At 41.9% G+C, this 20,205-nt stretch overlaps 1 protein-coding gene across 2 annotated transcripts in view; it reads right to left on the reverse strand.

Moving 5' to 3' along the window:
* Positions 1-20,205, reverse strand: part of LOC122800826 (phospholipid scramblase 2-like) — a 1,997,253-nt gene that overhangs the window by 1,245,568 nt on the left and 731,480 nt on the right. For both annotated transcript variants that reach the window (XM_044070115.1, XM_044070114.1), the window contains one exon: positions 518-598. In XM_044070115.1, coding sequence (XP_043926050.1) covers positions 518-598 — 81 coding nt within the window. The remainder of the gene's footprint in view (positions 1-517; positions 599-20,205) is intronic.

Here is a 20,205-nt window from a genome sequence, read left to right on the forward strand (position 1 = left end):
GCATAAACAATAAGATCTTGTGTTAATTCACAACTTCCCCACAATTGCAAATGAAGCTACAAGACACAGGTCCCAGAACAAACTAAAGAAATGCAAACAGATAACTTTTTTTTTGGCTAAAACATGGGGGGAAAAAAAAAAAAAAGTACAAAAAAGTATCACCACACAGCACTACAAGGGCAACTTAAAATATTTAAGCAGAACAAATAAAAGTTGATGATGCCCTGATGTTTGGGTTAAAGCGCTAAGTACTTTTTATTTTATTTTTTGTGTGGTTCAGTAATAAAGCAGGTTGATGCAGTTCACTGTGTGGGTTTTGTATTCTTACCAGTAAACATTACATTTATGTTTCTGAAATAAGTAGTTTCTGAAATGAGTAGTACTATCATCTTTGTCAAACGGCATTTTTTACTATAATTTCATTCATTAGAGGAACTAGTGAAAGTTATCAAAGCTATCTAATAAATTAATTAATGTGTGATACATATTTCTTTTCTTAAAACTTGCTAGAACTTACCATATTGTGGACCAGCAGGATACTGAGATTGTACAAATGAGTTATCAGGCATTGTAAAGGCAGGATTCACAACTCCTGTTGCTGTATATGTAAAGAAAATCAAGATGATGACTTTGTATGATTATAATATCATTTCACTGGTAGACAACATTCAGTAGATCGAATTTTAATGTATTCATTTTTCTGTACACATCTACCTATGTTTCATTGTTATAATCTTCATTAAAGAATAAAACATTACCCATTTTACTTCATAGATAATACTGAGCTCACAAATTTTACAGAATCTGTAAAATTTTAAAAAGGTATGTAAGATCATTCTATACTCTATTCTTCTTGGCATCATCATTATGCAAAGTAAACCACAGGGGGCAGAATCTGTAATAAGTACTGACATAAACACCTACTCCCACCAGAAAAGCTTAGGGAGTTATGAAAAGAATAAGACATAAAAGTCTGGATGTATTACAAGGTGTGTATGTGTGTGTGTGTGTGTGTGTGTGTGTGTGTGTGTATGTATGTATATATATATATATATATATATATATATATATATATACATACATACACACACACATATATATATATATATATATATATATATATATATATACATACATACATGCACACATATACATATATTTATATAGATACAGACACACAAACACACACACACACACACACACACACACACACACACACTGACCTCCATCCACACAACCATGTATCCACTATGAGTCTATAGAGTTATAGAAGTATTCTGCTCAAATCAAACTTCTTCAGCAAGCCCTGATAGTGCTAACAGACAGCTTGAGTACACAGACATATGTACCTGAGCCTGTACATTTTATCAGCAAACACATCACACAACAAAGCACCAAAAAAAAAAAAAAAAAAAAAAAAAAAAAGTTTTAGGGGGACAAGTCACTATTCACCCTCATGATGGGGGCTTACAACACTATTATTTTCACTACGATGTCACTACACCTCAGAAACAGAGCAATCAACAAGATGCAAAGAAACATGCACAAGAAACTCTTCCTCTTTTAGGCTGCAAGCTTAAAAATAACATATTTCAAGCTTTAATACATAGCTCCTATAAGGAAGAAACTACATACAATACATAAGCAGTTTCTCACTCGGTCACTAAAGCTCGAGCAATTATGTCGTGTTCAATCTCTTTTTCCAGTAAGCAGCATTCCATTAACATCTACTTCACTATTATGAGTATATTCACTGCTAGTGAGAGTTATGTAGGAATGGTAAACATATGCAAAATGCTTGTATTTTGAACTATACACATATCTGAGCCCTACATGGTTCATAAACAAATCTTCCAAATGTAGAAGAAAGTACAGTCGTGTGATCTGATATCATAACAGTAGATGTTCTAATAGATCAGTGTTGTGGTATCTTACGTTACATGGGTGCTATCCCACTGTTACCACCCAGCTTTTCAAAGCTAAAGGGGCCTCCATGCACTTTGTCTGGGTCTCAATGAGATCCATATAAAAAGACAGTTACAGCAGGAAAAGCTCAGAGCTTTCTTACCCCAGAAAGAGAGTAAAAGCTCTGAATAAAAATAAAACTGTATACAAAAGAGTATGCACATCCACACCATGACAAAACAGCTAAACAGAAAAAATACAGGGGGGCTGGACAGAAGGGGTGGCTGCTGCAGCAGTGAACTATTAGAACATCTACTGTTATGCCAAGTTATTTTAGAAAGCTGTAATATGTTCAGCATAAGATGACTGTTGTAGAAGCCTAAGGTACTGTATATGGGTAGACTACCACAGCTGGAAATGTAACAAGGGAGGAGGAAAAAATTAAGAACCCAGGTGCCCAGAAGGATGATCCTAGCAAAGCCTGTTCTAAACCTGGAAAAATGAAATCCAGTTTGTAGCACTTTGTAATAACCTATAAACAGGACAGAACTGCTGCCTATGGAATACTTCTAGAGACCACCCCCTTTCCAGAAATCCACTGAAGAAGCCAAATACCTAGTGTAATGGGCCCTAACCATTCATGGAAGTGGCTTATGATGGTGAAAATAACAAAAATAAATGGCATGAAACAACCACCAAGAAATAGGCTGCTTTGACACTGGTTATACGTTCCTCTTACCTTGATAGCAGGCAAACAGCTGATTTTCCTGAATGATCTAGTTTTGTCTATGTAATATCTGGGCTGCCTGTGGACATCTATAGTATGAAGATTTTTTTCTCCTTAGTTTTTGGGCTCAGGAAAAAAGGCAGTGAGATGAACAGACTTGTGAACTTTGAGATCATTTTGGGCCAAAAACAGGGACTCAAGGAAACACTGTCTTTTTGGAAAATGCGGGTTTGTAATTCAGATACTCTCCTAGCAAATCTGAGCAACTAGTGAAACAGTTTTCGATGTTAACTCATTCACTCCAATGGAGCTCAGGAAGTTTGCACTGTAACTTCCAATGGGCAGAGCATAAGCCTTTTTTTCTTTTCTTTTTCCCAAAATGTTTTTATTCATTTTATAACAGTACAGTAACAAGAAAAAGCAAATACATTTTATACAATGTCTGTAACAACTAAAAAAGCTATATACATAGAAGAACACATAATATTTATCTAACAGATTAGACAATTTTGTCCAAGCAATTAAATGATGAGCTGTGTTGTTAGTCCTTGCTTTTATAATAGCAATCTCATTCTTACAAATGTATTTCACAAAATGAATAAACTCCGCTTTAAAGACAGGAGTAGATTGTGATCTCCAATTTTTAGTAACACTTTTCCTCACTATAGAGAGGGTAGACCATTGTAAAAATGTTTGTTTTTTAGAAATGACTTCAGGAACATTGAAATAGATAAACGAGTAAGAAATTATACAGTTGTCATTCCACAGAGCTTTACAAAGATATTTTTAAAGTCAAAACCATAATGGGGAAATTATTTTGCAATTAACAACCTTATGTATCCAGTCAGCATCAGGGTGTCTACATCTTCAGCATTTCATTTCATCTTTCTTGAACATTATTGCTAGTATATGTGGGGGTGAAAAAACATCTATGTAAAATTTTCCATGTGTATACACGCCAGAACAGGGAAGATGTGGACTCCTTCACTGACTGTAAACGTTTTTTATCTTTTTCTCAGAAAACTTGTCTATTAACTTCATTTGAATAATTCCAAAAAGAAACATTTGTTTTGTTAAAATCATTTCTGAGAATTTTATAAATAACAGATATGTATGAAGTGTTCTTGGGTGAGCTATTAATAATTGCTGAGATAAAATCCAAGATTTTTAAGTTACTCTTATTGTATCCCTCTAATGAGGGTACAAGTTAGTATGTACAAAGCCCTTACAAGTTTGGATGTCCAGCTAATTGCAATGTTGCAAACTATATCTGCTGATCAAATAGAGTGCAGAACTTATTTTATTAACTGAGAGAAATTGATTCCAATATACTAGGTCACCCTTCTTAATTCTATCATTTTCTGAGTATCAAAAGATATCAAACATTCATTTGTGTAAGCAATAGGAAACATAATTATTAATAAATTCTTAGTTGATAAGAAAGCAAACTTTTTGAACAACAGCAATATTTGGTTTATAAGAGGTGTGAGAACAGTTTTGACCTTTCACTTTGAATGTATATTTTTAAAATCCATACAAATATGTTTGCATATATTTGAGCATATGATTCAAGCAATGTCCTATTACTATTAAGAAGTAAGCCTTCTGACAGAATCAATTTATGTCCACACATTTCAAAAAAGAAGTTATGTCTTCCCATAAAGTTCCATCTGTGTTGTTCATCTTCTTTTATTCATCACTGATGGGTTCGGTTCCAAGCCCTCGGAACTGAGTTGGCCTATTACCAAGCTCGCACCAGCAAAAAAAAACCTCTCAAGCTAAGTCTCTACCCAGAATGCCCTTCTCCCTGTTACCTTAGATCGAGTTTGCTAAGAAAGGGTAATAAAGATGAGGCCACTTCTGTCAAAGTACCCTAGGGCACCACTTAGACCCAAAGCATCATCCAGGAGCCTTTGGAGGGGAAAGGAGGGTGGGAAGTGATGAATGAAAGAAGATGAACAACACAGATGGAACATTATGGTAAGACATAACTTCTTTATCTGATGTTGTTTCTTTCCATTCTTCCAATCTTCTTTCCATTCACCACTGATGGGACAGAATCCCAAGCTACCTTGACGTCCATGGGTGGTCCTTATGGAAGAACATTCCTGAGTACCATTGAGTCGAAGGTAGATTTCCCTCTGGAGACCAGGTCCAATTTGTAATGATTGATAAAGGTATGAGGCTTAGCCCAAGTAGCTGCTGCGCAGATGTCATCCATGGAAGCCCTGGAGTGGAATGCTATAGTTGTTGCCATAGATCTAGTAGAGTGAGCTTTAACTTTTGGCATGGGTTCATTATGAAGGGAATAGATGAAACGTATGCAGTCCCTTAGCCATCTTGATAATGTAACCTTGGAAACAGCCTCTCCCATTTTGGGCCCAGAAAAAGAAATGAGAAGTTATTCAGATTTACGAATAGGTTTGGTCTTGTCTAGGTAAAATCTCAATGGTCTATGTACGTCTAAGGAGTGAAGGCAATATTCTCCTCTATTGGCAAAATTTGGAAAAAACACCGATAGATCAATGGTCTGCTTAATGGAGAATTCAGAAACAACTTTTGGGAAGAAAGGATGGGTTCATCCGAAGTGACACTCTGTCTTTATGAAAGACCAGATAGCGCCTCTTGATACACAATGCCTGCAGCTCTGAAACTCTTCTGGCAGAGGTAATGGCTACCAGGAACAAAGATTTCAAAGACAAAAACTTTAGGTCACTCTTAGCAGTAGGCTCAAAAGGTTTTTGAGTCAAAGACTGAAGGACTAGAGTGAGGTTCCATGGGTTGTCTGACAGGAGGCGTAAGATGAGAGAACGACTTGAAGAAAGCCTTGCAAAGGTGTAAAGAGATAAGAGGGGTGCCATCTATACCATTGTGGAAATTGGAGCAGAGGCTCCATTATCAAAAAATTTAGCCAAGTATCGAAGCACTGCAATAACTGGAGGAAAATATGGGTCTAGCATGTTATCCTTGGACCAGATGAAGAACCTTTTCCAATTACTCTGATATAGTCTACTGGTGGATGGTTTGTGAGAGGCCAGAATAATGTCTCAAACAGGCGAGGAGAGACTAGCTTGCCTGGTGACTAACAGAAGTGGAGAAGCCAAGCTGTCAGCTTGAGACAGGACAGATTTAGGTGAGTCAACCCTTGGGGTGAGTAATCAGATCTGGTAGAGGGTCCAGAATCCACGGAGGGTATACTAGGTGAGGCCGAAGGAAGGGGGACCAAACTTCTCGAGGCCAGAATGGGGCTATGAGGATCACCTTGCACCTCAACTGAAGAGCTTTCTTTAGAAACTGTGGGATCAGAGGGATGGGAGGATAAGCGCAGAGAAGTCCCGTGGGCCAATTGTGGATCACAGTGTCCCACGGTGACTCCCCCCTCAGGGGGAAGTAGGGCGAAATAGCTGCTGCACTTGGTGTTTGATGGGAAAGTGAAAAGATCGCAGCAAGGCTGGCCCCAGTGGCTGAAGATTACAGACGCCACCTTGGGGTTGTAAGGCCACTCGTGGGGCATGAGGATGCATCTGCTCAGTCTGTCCACAATAACGTTGGAGCTCCCAGGGATATGTGTTGCTATCAGAAAGTGGTTGGAAGCTATTGCCCACTGCCAAATTCTCATGGCTTCTCGACACAGGGGGTAGGACTTGGTTCCTACTTGCTTGTTGATGTACCAGACCACTGACATATTGTCTGATTGAATTGCAATTGTACCGTAAGGGAGAGCAGAATGGAAGGCCTGCAACGCTAACTGCACGGTTCTCAGTTCCAGAACATTGATATGCAGGTGGGCCTCTGATATGGAACATGTGCCTTGGACAGTCTTTCCCTGGAAATGCCCCCCCCCCCACCCAATCAGGGAAGCATCCGTGTTCACAATGGCTGTGGGCTAGGGAGGCTGAAACGGGCGAGTCCAAAGATTTACGTCTGGCCTCATCCACCAAAGCAGGACCTGTCTGCAGGAGTTGGTTATTCGAATCTGGTAATCAAGTGGGTGATAGTTTGGGAACCATTGACAGAGAAGGAGCAATTGCAGAATCCGCATATGTAGCTTTTCTAGGGGCACTACTGGAATTGACACAGCCATAGAACCTAGGGCCTGAAGAACTTCCCTTGCAGAGACTGTTGTTTGAGATAATATCACCTGGAGTTGAAGCCTCAATCGATGGAGTCTGTGAATTGGGAATGATACCAGACAGGACTGAGTACTGAACACTGCTCCAATGAACTCTTATTTGTTGTGTAGGGATAATGTTTGATTTCTCCCAATGTATCGTTATTCCCAACAATTTTGCCAGAAAGAGAGAGTATAGTGCAGTGCTGTTACCAGAAAATGCTCGGTAGGGAGTGGTAAGGAGCCAGTCATCTAGATATGAAAACACCCGACATCCTTTTAGTCTTAAGTGAGCTGTTACTACTGCCATGCATTTCGTGAACACTCTGGGGGCTGTAGAGAGACCGAACGGCAGGGCATGGAATTGGTAATGACTGGCTCCTAGCCAGAAGCAAAGCAGACCCCTGGAGTGTTTGTCCATCTTGATGTGGTAATACACATCCCGGAGATCTATAGAGCACATCCAATTACCTTCTCTTAAAAAGGAAAGGAAGGACTGAAGCGCGACTATCCAGAATTTCATTTGGATGACAGGCTTGTTTATACTGCTGCAATCCAAAATGGGTCAACAGTCCCCTGTCTTTTTTGGCACCAAAAAGAATCTCGAGTAAAATCAGGATCCGCGCTGGTCTGGTGGGACTGGTTGGATGACACTTTTTTGAGACAGCTTTATAATCTCTGAAGATGCTTCTTTCCTTTGACTGGGTGGAACGTCGGGAAGTTTTCTTGGAAATTTTGACTGGCAAGAAAGGGGAATGGTGTAACCTTTGGTGATAATGTTCTGCACCTAAAGATCGGTGGTGATAGATTGCCAGGCAGCTTGGTGCAGAGAGAAACGACCCCGACTGCTTCCAGAGGTAAGCAATCAGGCCACCCCTCAGGAGCGCTGATAAAGCTGTCCAGAAACAGAGTCCCAGGAGTGTTGATTACGAGGACCCCCCCTCTACCTCGATGGGGTGTCTTCACAAATTGTTACCCCCTCTGCCTCTGGGAGTATCATCATCACGTGTGGCATGGAAAGGGCCCTGAGATTTCTTATGCCACATTTTCCCACTCCTCTGATTCCTGAAGAAGGTATGTTGAATGTTGAAAAACTGTAGGCCTACGGCAGACAGGATTTTTCCATCTTGCTCGCACCTGGCTAGTGTGTCCATCACTTTGGAGCCAAAAAGGGATGAAGCTTCAATGGGAGCAGTCAGAAAGGAAGACTTGAAGAGATCCGTGAGGTCACAAATGTGCATCCAGGCATGACACCTTATAACAATTCCTGAACCCACTGCTCTAGCCGCCCCTTCAGTCACGTTTGACAGCAACTTCATGGAAGAGTTGGATATTGATTCCAGGGTTGCAAACTGTAAGGCCACTCTGTCCCTGACCTCATCAGACAACTGTCCTGTGAGTGTCCCAGAGAGTTCAGAGATCAAGTCCCTCTGGAGCCTTGTAAATTGTGCCAAATAATTCAGGGACCGTATGGCAAAGGTCCCTAATGCAAAAACATGCTTCCCAAGTCTGTGCACCGCCCGGGACTCACTTTTGGATGGGTGGACAGTGGGACTTTCCTCAGCCAAGTCCTTTTTTGTGGCCGCCTCCACTACCATGGTATCAACTGGTAACCCTTTGGACCAATGCGGGTTCTCCTCAGGAGGGGAAAGAATTTTGTCTGATCTCCGAGGGATTGCCTCAATGGAATCAAGGTTCTTCCACTCACGCTGCACGATGAGTTGGATGAGCTCGTCGGCAGGCGGAGTCACCCAAGAGGTAGAAGGCTGGGTGCGAAAAGCCTGCAGGAAGACGGACTCCTCAGATGAAGGGTTGGAGGGCTTCCAGTCACCTCTATGCTTTAACATCTCTAGGAGGTCTCCGAAGGAGACATCATCAGGAGGTGACCATGGGGACCCTTTACCATCACCGTAATCCGTGTCTTCCATTAAGGACTCCTCGGGTGAGTACACGTGCTTCCTCTTGCATGTCTTCTTTCGAGAGGGCTCCTCAGTGGGGGTCTCTGGGGAGGACTCGGAAGAGTGGGTACCCTGAACAGGGGAGTCCTGCAGCTTCTCTGCCTGGTGTCCTAGGGGGGTCTGTGGCAGCTGTACCTCAGGGGGTGAAAACTGGGGTTCCGACATCAAAGGAGTACTGCCAGAAGCAAGAGCCGTCTCCATCACACGGAAGGCAGGTCCGCCAAAAGAGGGATGGGAGGGAGCCCGGAACAGAGAAAGACAACCTCGGGATTGGGGTTACATCCCACTCTGACGAACCTGCCCCCTCGGATGGAGCCTCAAGCAGGATCAGCATGGACACAGCCATTGGCGCCGAGGACGGAACCGAGGAGAGGGGCAGCTCCATACCTCGGGCCGATGCACCCATCCCCCAATCCTCAGATTGAGGAAGGACCGGTTCAAAGGGAACAGGGACAAACTCGGAGCTTTAGTGAGATGCACCGTAGGCGCCAAGGTGATGGGTTCCAAGAAGGATGTCGGAGCTGAAGGCTTCAGAATGGAGATGGTTGAAGGAGGAGTATAAGATGGAGTTCATGGATAAGATAACCCAAGTCCTGCAGATGGATGGGTCTTTAGAAAGTGAGGGATCCTCCTGGCTAACAGCTGGTCTACAAGATGCACCATGTCGTGTTCCAAAAGGCTCCTGGTGGATCTAGTGGATACTCCAGATGGAGAGTTCGAAGAATGGGCTATATGCTTGGCCCAGAAATGGATGTACGGAGGGGAAGTATTGGGTCCGTGGTGCAAAGTCTCCTGGCACTGAAGTCTCTAGTTTTGAGACTGGACATAAAGGGGTCAAATCCAGTGAGGTCGGTACAACGCTTGGGGCCGAAGTGGCACTCGGAGCCAAAACGGTCGGTTCCAAAATGGAAACTAATGGCGTAGTCGAAGGTGTGCCCTGAGCTGAAGTGGCTGCAGGTGCCAAAGTCGAAATACATGTTGTAAAGTCTAGGATCAGTGACGAAGGTAGGACCAGTGCCAAAACAGGCATCTGTATCAAAGGTTTTGAGATGGTCAGAGCCGAAGAGACAGATTTATGCTCCGACGATAACTTAGGGACCTTTGATTTCCCAGGCTTGCTCTGATCATCCAATGGTGAAGAAGGAACAGAGTGGGATTTCTTTTTGTCCTTAGAAGGAGGGGTTGAGACTTCCATTGCAGAAATGGCCTCTGAGAATGGAAACTTGAGTAACCCTTTCAGAATGAGTTTATTTTTGTGCTCATTAAGAGTGCATTGATTGAAACTCTGACAAATGTCACACGGATGCTGCACCGAAAGGTGTGCCACTCCCAAACAGTATACATAGTCATCATGAGAATCACTGCTAGGTAACTTGCCCTTACACGAAGTGCAATGCTTAAAACCTGAAGTACTCTTCTTATCCGACATCTTGGTAGAAAAACACCACAGGTCAACTGTATAATCCAGCTACAATGAAATCAACTCAGTTTAAAAAATCACAAATATAACAATACACTGATATATGCAAAAGAAAAGGGAAACACCTGAATAAAGTTTAAAGCTAACAGGTTAAACAGGAGAAACAAAACCAACTATGGTATTGAAGAAATACCAAAAGGGTAAGGGAAGAAAGGCCGTACCAACAATGGTACTTGAGAGTTTACCAACGGTAACAACGGATAGAGAGGAAAGAATAAGGTTAGACAGAAGAAACACCACTAAAAATACTAATCGCTTAATAAAATACAAAGATACCTAAAATTTTTACACAAATATCAAAAAGATTTCACTTAGCTGAGAGCTTGGCTGAAACGCGGCTTTACATCTACGTGGCAAACGAGATCTGGGGTAACAGGGAGAAGGGCATTCTGGGTAAAGACTTAGCTCAAGAGCTTTTTTTTGGCTGGCACGAACTTGGTAATAAGACGACTCAGTTCAGAGGGGTCAGAACTGAAACCATCAGTGATGAATGGAAAGAAGATTAACAACATCAGATCAAATGTTCATATCTCTGGAACCATAGGGATTATGAAAGAAGTATAAATGGCAAACTCTTCAGCACAAACTATTTTTACAGAGGTAGTACTGTTTAGGTTCTAAGTCTTAAACCAAAATTTATAAGTCAGAGTAAACACAGTTAACTACTACATTTGTAGTACTTTGTAAACAACTTACAATATCTCAGCAACCACTCAAGCTACACACAAACTGTCAGCAGCATGTTATTCATCTGGCTGAGAACTTTCACATGAGGCTAAGGAGTACTGCCTATGTTGCTTGGTTGTTGAGATATTTAGAAAAATGTGAAAATTATAGTTACATAAATTAATGTCATAAAAACAACAGTTAATATCTATTCACCTGCACTAGACAGAGGTCAGATATGAATGCAGTTGAGTTTGCTATTGTGTAAGCTTTAAGATGAAATATTTTAAAACCTTGCACATAGTGTGGTGTTGGAAGTATTGATGCAAATATGAACAAGCAATATTTGACACCTAGAGGTGTCAGCAGGCATTAACTGTAGATGCACCTGAAGGCGTCACTCAGATGTAATTAGTTAAGAACCTCAAATCAGGAAAAAACATAAGCTTTTCAAGCATAAAATTAAGATCCCAAACTAGACTCTTTAAAAACGTTTAAATTTGCACTAAAAGAACACTATCTCTATAACATTGTCTGTTCTTGTAGTCATATGATCAAACCACTTTAAATGTTTTGGCCACTACACACTACAAATACTTTTACTGATTTAATATAGTTGCAATTTACACCATCTGTCTTCATATCCAATCTCTCTTGCTTTCTTTATTTTTGTGGCTGAATAAGCAGAATGGATTAAATAGTATTCTTACTTATGAGAATATACAAACAGAATTACTAAAAATTTAACACACCAGGTTTATTTTATTGTATTGTATACCTCTAATATGTATTTGTCTTGTATACCTACTACAATTTGTATGTAAAAACTTTCTTGACTTTCAGAGTTAAGCTGATGTTATGTAAATATTTCTGTGATTGCATGGAGCTTTTCTCCCTGGGCCTTCACTGAAAACTGGGCCCAGTGGACTTGCCCGGTCAACAAATGTCAATATATAATAAATAAATAACAAATAAAGGCTACTGAAATTGAGGATGGATAAAGGGGGATCCGGGGCAGATAAGCAGAGATGGCCAACAAATTAGCATTGACGGAGGTGAAAGAAACACCAGAGAACAGTAACACCCTAATAATCAAGAACCAGAGGCAGCTAGACCTTAAAAAGTCCAAGTTCTTTGAATGGCAGTAACTAGAAAATATTTTCCACTTGCACATATTTCATTTCCTAATAGCATTTTTTCGCCTCCTCCAGTACCTGATACACATCCACATAAAAAGTGATTAAAGGGAATTAAATTATATCATCCAGGATGTCAGCTGAAATGTTTTCAGGTTAGTATGTATCAAACAGTCCATCTTGTATGATTAAATCCAGTCTGTGAGGAAGCCTGAAGTAATTGCTCTTGGCCAGTTTCAAAAGGACGGTGAACCACTGTTGCACAGGCCAAAAGGGGATCACTACCCCAAAATTTGGAAAGTCACTCAACCTTTAGAAGAATCCTAGGTAACACTGGGAAGGGTAGAAAAACATGGAGGAACATTCTCCTGCAATGGAATTAGAAGACAAATGTCTTCCAGGCCTGTTTGCAAGAAATCCTGGAGCAGAATTCTATAGTTTTCTATTCTGAGGAAGGAGAAACATCTACCTGAGGCACGCCTCATAGTTGGCTTAATTTTTTGGAAGACCCCAGGGTGAAGTTTCATTGATGAGGGCCTCTCTTGGTTCTGCTTACACTGTCTGCAACAAAGTATTGCTCTGGTATAATTTATTAGTGAAGAGTCAAAATGAGCTGAATTGATAACTACCAGGCTGTTATAGTAAGTCTGCAAAAGGGGTAAGATCTAGTACCCCCCCCCCCCCGCCAACTGTTTATGTACCATATCACTGTGGTGTTGTCTGTAAAAACCTGAATATGTCCAGGAAACTATACACGATTTAAGGCTGTCCAAGCATTTATGACAGCCAACATTTTTTGACATTTATGTGCTTTTGTTTGTCTTGTGTGTTCTGTTTGTTCCATGTACCTTGCACTTTTACCCCTTTCGAAACTGCTGCCCAAGCCAGGTCTGCAGCATCAGCTACTGCAGAATGAAGAGCAGGTAGAAGGGAGAAAGGAATACCTGGATTCAGAGAGAAGTTTACTCAAGAACTTCCCTCTTTACAAACATCAAGACAGGGATCCAAAAGTATAAATGATGGAGATGCCGAGTACAGAATGACCAGAGGTAGCAATGAATTTTTCTCACGTGAAGCCTGTCCACAGGGATCATAAGAATCACAGAAGCCACGTATCCCACAGTCTTCAGAATTTCTCTAATGGCTACTTGTTTTTTTAAGGAAAAACTCATGAAGAATTTTTGGAACAGTCCTAATTTGTTTACAGGAAGAAAAATTCTTATTACGGCAGAATCTAACAGACATCCATGGAAAAGAATTCCGTGAGATGGGATGAGAGACGATCTCTGTAAGTTGACTTGAAACTATGGAATGAGTAGCAAATTCTGCACACTCTTAAAGGACTCTTTTAACAACTGGAAAAAGAGTCAGCAAATATAAGCCAATCATCCAATTATGGAAAAATGTAAATACCTTGGAGTCCACAACAAGAGTCAGACATTTCGTAAACACCCTTGTTAGTTCAAAGGAAAAGACAGAACTAACAATGTGAGCCTGGTAAAGAAAATCATAAAGAAAAGATTTCTGAAATACTTGTCAGTAGGTATATGTTACACTAAGCATCTTATAAATCTAGCTTTACCATTAAGCTTTTAGAGAAATCAGAAGTAATAAGGTATGAAAGAACAACATTTTGAAGTTTGGGACCTTTACAAAAATACTGAGAAAGAAGAGGTCTAACACTGGTCTCCAAGTCTCTTCTCTCTTTGGCAAAATTAAAATCCTTCAATAAATCATTTGTCCCTCTGGTCTGCAGGCATCGGTTCAATGACTCCCTCAGATATCCAGAACTGGAGAAAAATGCAGCTAAGTAAACTTTGATCCAGAAGAGGAAAAATAGTATAGCTGCATAAGGAAACTTACCATAACAGTAGATGTTTAAATGATCACTGCAGCCTAATCTACATGTATCAGATCACACATCATGTATAAGATATAAAGTACAGTTTTGTACCTACCATAAATGTAGATGTTCGAAGATCCACATTGCTGCAGTCCTTACATATGGGTAGTCCGCTGTCCTCGGTCGGCCCGAATACCAAAGTATAAGGCTGACGTCGGTCAAGGCGCTTAGAACTGACATCAGAACGTCAGAGTACAAAAGCGCATGACCGACGTCATATCCTCAGTCTTTTCTTGCCCCAGATGTCAGAAGGCCCTAAAAAGAAAGGCCAAAACCAAAAGACAGCAAAAAACCAACCAACCACCCCTGCACTAATCCTATTTACAATATTTACACTATTCACAACCCAAACCACACAACCGCCTCTAACTACAGAGGGGAAGGAGGGAGGGTAAATTGGACTGCAGCAATGTGGATCTTCGAACATCTACATTTATGGTAGGTACAAAACTGTACTATGTTCTTCATCTCACATTGCTGCAGTCCTTACATATGGGTAGAATCCCAAAGCAGAGGTAAGGGAGGATGGCAAAACTATAAAGCATTAGGAGCTGCCAAAATGCCCTGTAAAATTGCAGTGGCAAAACCAGCCCTAGATTTAGAGTAAAGTGGAAGGTGGTAATGCTTAGAGAAAGTATGCACTGAACTCCAAGTAGCTGCCTCCAAAATATCTTTAGTTGCCACCCCTTAAAAAGCTGTAGAAGTGGCAGTAGCCCTAGTGGAATGAGGCCTAATCCCAGCTGGAATCTCCTTACCATGATGGGAATAACAGAAAGCAATACAAAACCCAATCCACTTAGAAATAGTTTGTTTTGAAACAGGCTTGCCCTGAGAACCCAAAGCAAATGAAACAAATAACTGCTGAGACTGCCTGAACCCTTTAGTTCTGCTCAAATAATATCGCAACTGCCTGTGTATATCCAAAGTGTGCAAAATCTTTTCCCCTTTATTCTGGGGTTTGCATAAAAAGTAGGCAAATGAATAGTTTGGTTTAAAGCCACACTAGAAACCACTTTAGGCATAAAGGAAGGATTAGTACGCAAAGATACCCTTTCCTTATGGAAAATTAAGAAAGGCTCAACCGCCATAAGGGCCTGTAATTCAGAAACCCTTCTCGCAGAGGTAATGGCCAACAAAAAAGCAGTCTTCCATGATAAATATTTCAACTCGGCAGTAGCTGCAGGCTCAAAAGGTTGTAGAGTGAGTTTCTCCAACACAAAATTGAGATCCCAAGCAGGAGTAGGAGCTCTACGTGGGGGTCTTATATTCTTTGCCCCTCTAAGGAATTGCTTAAACAAAGGATGAGAAAACAATGGTGGGTCACAGTCATAGTGAGCAGAAATTGCTGCAGCATGAACCTTAATAGAGGAGAAGGACAAACCTTTGTCCAGTAACTCAGTAAGATATTGAAGAGCCACACTTAAATTAGGCTTAGAAACATCAAATGCCTTTGCTGTACTCCAAAATAAAAATCTCCTCCATTTATCTGCGTACACTTTCCTTGTACTAGGCCTTCTGGCCTCCAAAATAACATTCAAAACTTGCTGTGGAAGCTGAGACCCTCCAGGGTTTAAAACAGAATATGCCAGGCTGTTAGATGTAGAGAGTGAAGTTTGACATTGAGTAAATGACTGTTCTCCTGAGACAGCAGGTGTGGAATCGGAGGCAAAGGCCATGGAGGCTCCCGTACCAGACTTCTCAGTAATGGGTACCAGTGCTGTCAAGGCCAATCTGGAGCTATTAAAATCATCTTTGGCTTGTCCTGTCTGACCTTCAGGAGTACCTTTGGGAGGAGAGGCAGAGGTGGAAAGGCATACACATGAAGATTGCTCCAATTGAATGAGAGAGCATCCACTTTCCAAGCTGTGGGATGAAACCTTTTTGTGCAAAACTTTGGCAGCTGGTAGTTTAGTGGAGAAGCGAACAGATCTATGTCTGGAGTTCCCCATAACACTGTCAATTTCTGAAATACATGAGGATCCAATTTCCACTCGTGGGGATCCATAATTTGTCTGCTCAACACATCTGCTAAGGAGTTCTGTGCTCCGGCAGAAACCTTGCCTGAAGATTTAGCTGTAAACTGAGAGCAGTCTCCCACAAAATCATTGCTTGTCTGCATAGAGGATAAGAATGTTCCCCTTGCTTGTTGATGTACCACATGACAGTTGTGTTGTCTGTTAGAACCAACACCTGCCCTGGAAGAAGTAAATCCTTGAAAGCTATTAATGCAAATTGGACTGCTAACATCTCCTTCAAGTTGATATGCAGATGTTGAAGTCTGGCAGGCCACGTGTCTTGTACCCACTTTCCATTTAGATGAGCTCCCCAAGCTTTGTCTGAGGCATCTGTCGTTAGAATCTGACTCGCCTCTGGCCGGGTCACAGAGAGTCCCTTGTTTAGGTGACATTCCTGAGCCCACCACAAAAATTCCTTTTGAATGCAAGGTATTATCTGAATGACAGTGTCCATATCTTGGCAGTGCTGTGTCCATACATTTTGAGATACCATTGTAGCTTCCTCATATGCAGTTTGGCATTGGGAAGTACCAGAATACAAGATGCCATGAACCCCAAGGCTTGAAGGACTGTCCTTGCAGTCAGCCTGGACTGATGAGACAATTGATGGAAGTAAAGAGAAAGATTCTTTTGTTTGTCCGGGGTCAAAAGGCCATCTGGGATGCTGTATTCAGTCTCACACCCAGAAAGCACATGTCCTGAGAGGGTACTAGACTGGACTTTATTTCGTTCACAGAATACCCCAGGCATCTTAGCACTGCTATCACATACTGTAAATGATGAAGAAGTTCGTCCTTTCCTTGGGCCAGAATCAGGCAATCGTCCAAATAAGGATAGATCTGTATTCCTCTTAGCCTGAAGAAAGCTATCACTGGAGCCAGAACCTTCGTGAACACTCTGGGCGCATTAGATAAGCCAAAGGGCAATGCAGAGAACTGATAATGAGAAGTCCCAGCCCGAAAACGCAGATACTTTCTGCAACTGAGCCTGATAGGAACATGAAGGTAAGCCTCCTTGAGATCCAGAGTCACCATCCAGTGATCTTTGCCCAGCAGAGGTAAAAGCTGTTGTAACGTCAACATTTTGAACTTGGGAATGTCCAGATATGTGTTGAGGATAGATAAATCCAAGATTGGTCTCCACGTGTTCCCTTTCTTTGGTACTAGGAACAGGCGAGAATAAAATCCTAGGCCCACTTCTGGCAGAGGGACCGGTTGTATGGCCCTTATTTGAAGTAGCAGAGAAATTTGTTTGTGAGCCTCTAGTCTTTGCTGAGGAGGAACGTCTGGCATGCCTTTGAAAGGAGGCAAGGTATGGAAATAAAACTTGTAACCTCGGTGTATGATATCCAACACCCATTTGTCTTGGGTAATCAAATTCCAATTTTCCTTGAAGAGTGCCAACCTTCCTCCCAAAGGAGCTGCCAGGCAAGAAGGATCTGGCAGCTGAAAAGGTAGGTCATTGGGCCTGTTTACGAAAGGACTGGCCCCTGCCCTCACCCGAAGATTGTGCAGGTGAACTCCCTGTTCTAGGTCTGAAAGAACTCTGAGCTCTGCCCCTACCACGTCTAGATCTACCCCTAGACTGAGAATCATAAGAAGGATACGTCCACCCCTTAGCAGGCCAATTCCTACTAAACTTTGGAGGCTGTACTTGCAAAAAAATCTTTAACAGCCTGCATGGACTTAGCCTTGTCTTCCATTTTCTTCAAGACTGACTCCACAGGTGAACCAAACAACACATCAGACTGTAAAGGAGCATCCAAAATCCTTGTCTTAACATGGTCAGATAAATTCTGATCCCTCAGCCATGCGTGCCTGCGAAGAACTGAACCAGTGGCAGCCACTCTAGACGAGGCCTGTACAGCATCAAAACCACATTGTAAAGAATGCTTACCCACCTGCTCTGAAACATGCACCAAATCTTGTAATTCTTTACACTCAATGCCTTCCGCCAGAGCATCCACCTTAGACTTTAATTGAGAAAGAAGATAGTTTTGATATTTCAACATATGAAACTGGCAATTCAAAGCCCTCATAGCTAGGGTAGAAGATGTATAGACTTTCTTTCCCCATCTATCCAAAGCTCTGGCCTCTTTATCTGGAGGAACCGGATTTTTTACAACAGAGGCCTTGACACCCTTAGGTCCCTGACTAACAGTTTCTGGGTCCGCCCTAGGACTCTTATAAAGATATTTATGAGCCTCAGGTACCCTGTAATACCTATCCGGTTTAACAGGAGCAGGAGGCAGAGAATCAGGATTAAGTGAAGCCTCTGCAAACACATCTTCCACAACATCCAGAACAGGAGGTATAGCCAAGGGCCTATGCTGGGGTAAAAGCAAAAATTCCCTAAGCCTTTTCCTGGAATCAGAGAAGTCCTGACCTTCCCACTTAAAATGTTCCCTCATGGAATGAAGAGTCTCTGAAAAAGAAAAATCCTCTGGAGGAGAAGCAGAAGGAGTCGAATCGTCTGCATCAGAATCAGAATAAGGAGTGTACTCCTGCAAGTCTTCAGCCGAAGACTCAGAAACATCCGAAGCCTGCTCAAAACTCCCCAACTCTGGCTCCACCCTAGGCCTCTTATCAGGAGGGGGCAAAGAACCTCTAATCAGAGTAATCAAATCTTCTGCCATTTTAAGCATGTGCTTCTTGGGCACAGACCCTGCTGCACTAGGAGTGACCCCAACAGAAGCTAAACCTGGCCTGCCTCTGGGAGAAGCCTTGGAAACAGAAGGAGAGGGCCTAACCACCCTAGGAAGGGAGGGGAGAACAGAAACCTGGGAAGCCCCTTCAGCCTGACCTGCCTCCTGAGAGGCCACATCCTGCAAAATCAAAGTCTCCCCCTGGGACTCCAGAGAAGCCTCCGTCGGAACCACCGGTTCCACTGACGCCTCTAAAGAACCGACGTCCGGAACGGACGACTCTTCTTGCCTGGGTTTAACTGCTTTGTCTTTGCGCTTCTTCGAAGAAGCGGGTGCCGGAGAATCCGACGGCATATTATAATTGCACCGCTTCCCGAAGACCAGCCTAGCACAATCTAACCTTCGCTTAATAGTGCGCTTATTGAATCTAGCACAAAAGCGACACCCAACAACGTCGTGCTCAGGCCCCAAACAAGGAATACACAAAGAATGATAATCCCTATGTGGTATCTGTTTCCCACAAGAAATACAGTTATTCACTTTTTCTGACATCCGGTAAAACACTGAGGCAAGAAAAAAACAAAATATTCCCCAACGGGGTACTTAGCCAACTTTGATTCGGTCTGAAACTCCGAACTCGAAAAATTTCAGAACGCCGAACGGCACTTGCAACACTGCTTCTGCATCGGACCATGCGGCAAAAAAGACTGAGGATATGACGTCGGTCATGCGCTTTTGTACCCTGACGTTCTGATGTCAGTTCTAAGCGCCTTGACCGACGTCAGCCTTATACTTTGGTATTCGGGCCGACCGAGGACAGCGGACTACCCATATGTAAGGACTGCAGCAATGTGAGATGAAGAACATCAACTGGTCATTTTACAAAGCTACAGTGCACCTTCCATTCACCCAAACTGTTATGTGTTCAGCTGAGTAAAAGTCAAGTTTGGGTGCCAAGCTGTTCAGAGCTTTCATAACAGCAGAGTTCTGCACTGTCTTAATTTTTGATTGACTGAATTATTTATGTATTTGCTGGCATTGTTTTTGATCTGTGCAGAAACTGCCCCCCTACCCCCCATTCCTGTTCTGTTCTTAAAGTTGGTAAAACTGGTCTAACAGCTTTTGCGCTATCTGATTGTCTCAAGGCTTGCTGGTATAAAATATTCCGTTAGTAAATCCCTGCATATCATTGCTAGAATCTCCTTGTGTTCTGACTGAGAGTGCTTCTCAAACAATCTGGAAATATAGAGCTGTTAAGTATATTTTTAGCACTTTAGAATACAGAGTTCTGCACTGTCTTAATTTTTGCTTGACTGAATTATTTACATATTTGCTAGCATTGTTTTTGATCTGTGCTGGAAGTTTGTAGCTTTTGTACTGCCTGCCCCTGTTGTAAATTTGACCTGGGACACTCCTCCCAGTCCCATCTCTTCAGCTCATTCTACCTAATACAGAGATCATTTGGGAGGGCCAACCCCCTTAGTCTCTTAATCTTGAAGTATCTTCTGTTCCTGTTCTCTTCCTTTTTACTTTAAAAAAAAAAAGACACTTTATTCAGCTGCTTATATTTTTTTCTAATTTGTGTTTCTTCCTACTACTCTGTTACTTCATCTTGCTTTGCTTTTTCCTGTTACTTGCTGCCTGTTCTATAAAGTGTTCA

This window comes from Protopterus annectens, chromosome 4.part1 (assembly GCF_019279795.1).
Source record: "Protopterus annectens isolate FY-2018-M chromosome 4.part1, PAN1.0, whole genome shotgun sequence".
In the NCBI taxonomy this organism is placed as follows: domain Eukaryota; kingdom Metazoa; phylum Chordata; order Ceratodontiformes; family Protopteridae; genus Protopterus; species Protopterus annectens.